We start from the raw sequence: 2,823 nt of genomic DNA, 5'->3' as shown, positions 1-2,823 counted from the left end.
GGGGGATTCCCGCGTACCACTAGAGGGAGCCCATGTACCATGGTTTTAGAATGACAGACTGGATGAGTGAATAGAGTAGCGACAGGAAGCAGACACTGGGGAGGATTTTTCTCAAAGAGGAGACACCAAATCACAGCTGACTTCATTCAAGCGCCTTGAGGCGACTTTTGTTGTGATTTGGCGCTATATAAATAAAATTGAATTGAATTGAATTGAATTCATTCTTTAGCAATGGATGATTTCATCATCCTCAGTTACTAGACTCAGGTGAACGGGTAATAACTGAATAGATACAAATGGGTAACAGTATGAAATCATAACATCTGCCTTGCACTTTAATGACTTGTGTGTGTGTGTGTGTGTGTGTGTGTGTGTGTGTGTGTGTGTGTGTGTGTGTGTGTGTAGAGGGCGACAGAATCAATTATTAGCCAACTATTTACAGTAAACATATTTACTTACTATACCATTTTAGATTAACTACAACAACTGTAGTGTACTTGGTTCAAAGGTTCAAAGACAAAGTAATTTCAATTAAGCTTTAATTAGTGTAAACTGGTAGATAAAATAATACAAAGTGTGGAGAAAAATAAATCAGATTTTGGTTTGTGTGCTACAGGAAAAAAAAAACTCATAATAATAATAAAATAAACCAAACACCTAAAAAGTTTGACTGATTTGTACAAGTGACTTTCGCAGCACCTTATCTTCCCTCACACCCAACATTTCTGTTCATTTTTGCTGTGTGGAAAGGGAAATCACTCTGAACCAATCTGAAAACCCCAAATTGATATTTATAATTTTGTTCACTATTATGACAGGACTTAATAACAGCTCAGTATTAACATGATAATACTGCTGTAATGTCTAAACGTTGCAATACTCACATAATAGCATGAGAAATACCAAGATATAAACCAAGTAATAGCTTGTATCAACAATTGTTATGGCTGAAACATCCATCCATCCATCCATTCGCTTCCGCTTCTCCTTTTCAGGGTTGCGGGGGGCGCTGGAGCCTATCCCAGCTGTCATAGGGCGAAAGGCGGGGTACACCCTGGACAGGTCGCCAGTCTGTCGCTGAAACATATTAGACTAAAATGTGAAAGAAGGGGCCAAAAACTATGGGCATGGGTAACATACAAAGATGCCTATGAGGCAAAACTAGTTATTAATAGTTTAATATTACCCTGCTATAAGAATTATTAATACTGAGCTATTGCTTGCTTTTTTACCACAGTGCATCTTGATCCCCATGTGACCTCAGTGAATGCAATGTTACAGATAATAATGCCCACAGTACTAAAATTTGCCTCAAACCAAAATTATTTTTCACACTGATACTGATGATTATAAATAACGTGAAAACCAAAGTTAATACAGACTCTTTCCTCGCACATCATCCCTTTAGCTATCCAACCATTAGTAAAATATAGTATATATTTAAAACAAATCAAGACAGCAATTAATTATCCTATGGTTGGGCCAGATGTTATTTATAATTTTAAAAAAAAATAGCAAGTCAATACTTGATAGTTACCATCAGCAAGATATAACTGTGACTGCTGTAACCCAGCTCTATCAAGTTACAGTTGAGGAACTATAGAGAGCTAATGTTATTCAATTGGACTAGTAATTGTGTCCACATCACTTTGGCCTACACAGAGTGAATATTTATAGATCTTCACCTGTTAAATTTTCAATTTTTTTCCCCACTAGATCCAGTTTAATTCTGACCAGTTCTGTTTTAGTTTTGAATAAAGTGCGCCCTTGGCTTTTTCTAAGGAAACTGTTGCCAAAAAAAAAAAAGAAAAAAAATGTACGGTAACCATAAACCCATTAACAAAATGCTCACACCCATCTGAAACATCTGTGTTTCAACACAGTTTAGAATATGGTATACGACTAGCAGGGCAGAAAAAAAGGCTGTATAACATGAAGAAAATAAAAATGAATGTATGCCGAACAAAAACACTGAATTCCTGTTATTAAACTGTATTACTGCCCTAATATTCAACTGTAACTTCTTGTGATAGGAAATTTAATTACCACAAACACAAACATTAATCTGAGTAGCTGATTTGATTCATCTGCCTTTCACACTTAAAGTTTCTTCAAATAATGTCATGTTGCCAGCTGAATTCTTCTTCATATTTATTAATCTTAATTCTGAAAGATTAACTAGCCACTTCTACATGAAAAACTGAGCCGCCAGGTTGGCCACACCCAGTAAGATTAGTAAACTGTGGGAAATTGCTGTCTTCCACCTCAGCATCCCCTGCCGTCTCAGGGTGATCATGTGGACTAATGCAGGAAATACAAACACTAAAGCCAATCCACAAATTGCTCCGGAAAACCTGCAAAGAGGAACACAAAGTTAAAACCACTACACCATTACAAGGAGCCAACTGGTATGCCAAACAACAATGGCCACAACAAAAAAAGGAAACATACTTGAATTTAAATTAAACTTTGTTTCTTTTCTTCCTTGCATAGGTAAGGATGAACTTCCATGCTAACACAGGTTTACCTTTTGGCCACTGATTCAAACCCTGGCGTATTGATTGCCATTTAGTGTTGTTTGTTTTAATGTAAAAAGTCTTAAAGAAAGATAAAACATACTTTCTAATTCAGTTTATGCAAAAAACATCTTAGATGCATAATTATACCTATACCTTACAGTATATCTACATCTCCACGGGGCAAACGTATATATATATATATACTAGGGGTGCAACGATATTCGTATCGATATTGAACCGTTCGATACAGTGCTTTCGGTTCGGTACGCATATGTATCGAACAATACAATTTAAAAAAAAAAAA

At 36.0% G+C, this 2,823-nt stretch overlaps 1 protein-coding gene across 3 annotated transcripts in view; it reads right to left on the bottom strand.

Moving 5' to 3' along the window:
- Positions 1-1,058: 1,058 nt before the first annotated feature.
- Positions 1,059-2,823, bottom strand: part of slc38a9 (solute carrier family 38 member 9) — an 18,252-nt gene continuing 16,487 nt past the window's right edge. For all 3 annotated transcript variants that reach the window (XM_005751316.1, XM_005751319.1, XM_005751318.1), the window contains one exon: positions 1,059-2,354. In XM_005751316.1, coding sequence (XP_005751373.1) covers positions 2,189-2,354 — 166 coding nt within the window. In that variant the 3' untranslated portion in view covers positions 1,059-2,188. The remainder of the gene's footprint in view (positions 2,355-2,823) is intronic.

Source organism: Pundamilia nyererei, unplaced genomic scaffold (genome assembly GCF_000239375.1).
Source record: "Pundamilia nyererei isolate P.nyererei 1_Seehausen unplaced genomic scaffold, PunNye1.0 scaffold00306, whole genome shotgun sequence".
Taxonomy (NCBI): domain Eukaryota; kingdom Metazoa; phylum Chordata; class Actinopteri; order Cichliformes; family Cichlidae; genus Pundamilia; species Pundamilia nyererei.
This window is presented reverse-complemented; position numbering and strand designations above follow the sequence as displayed.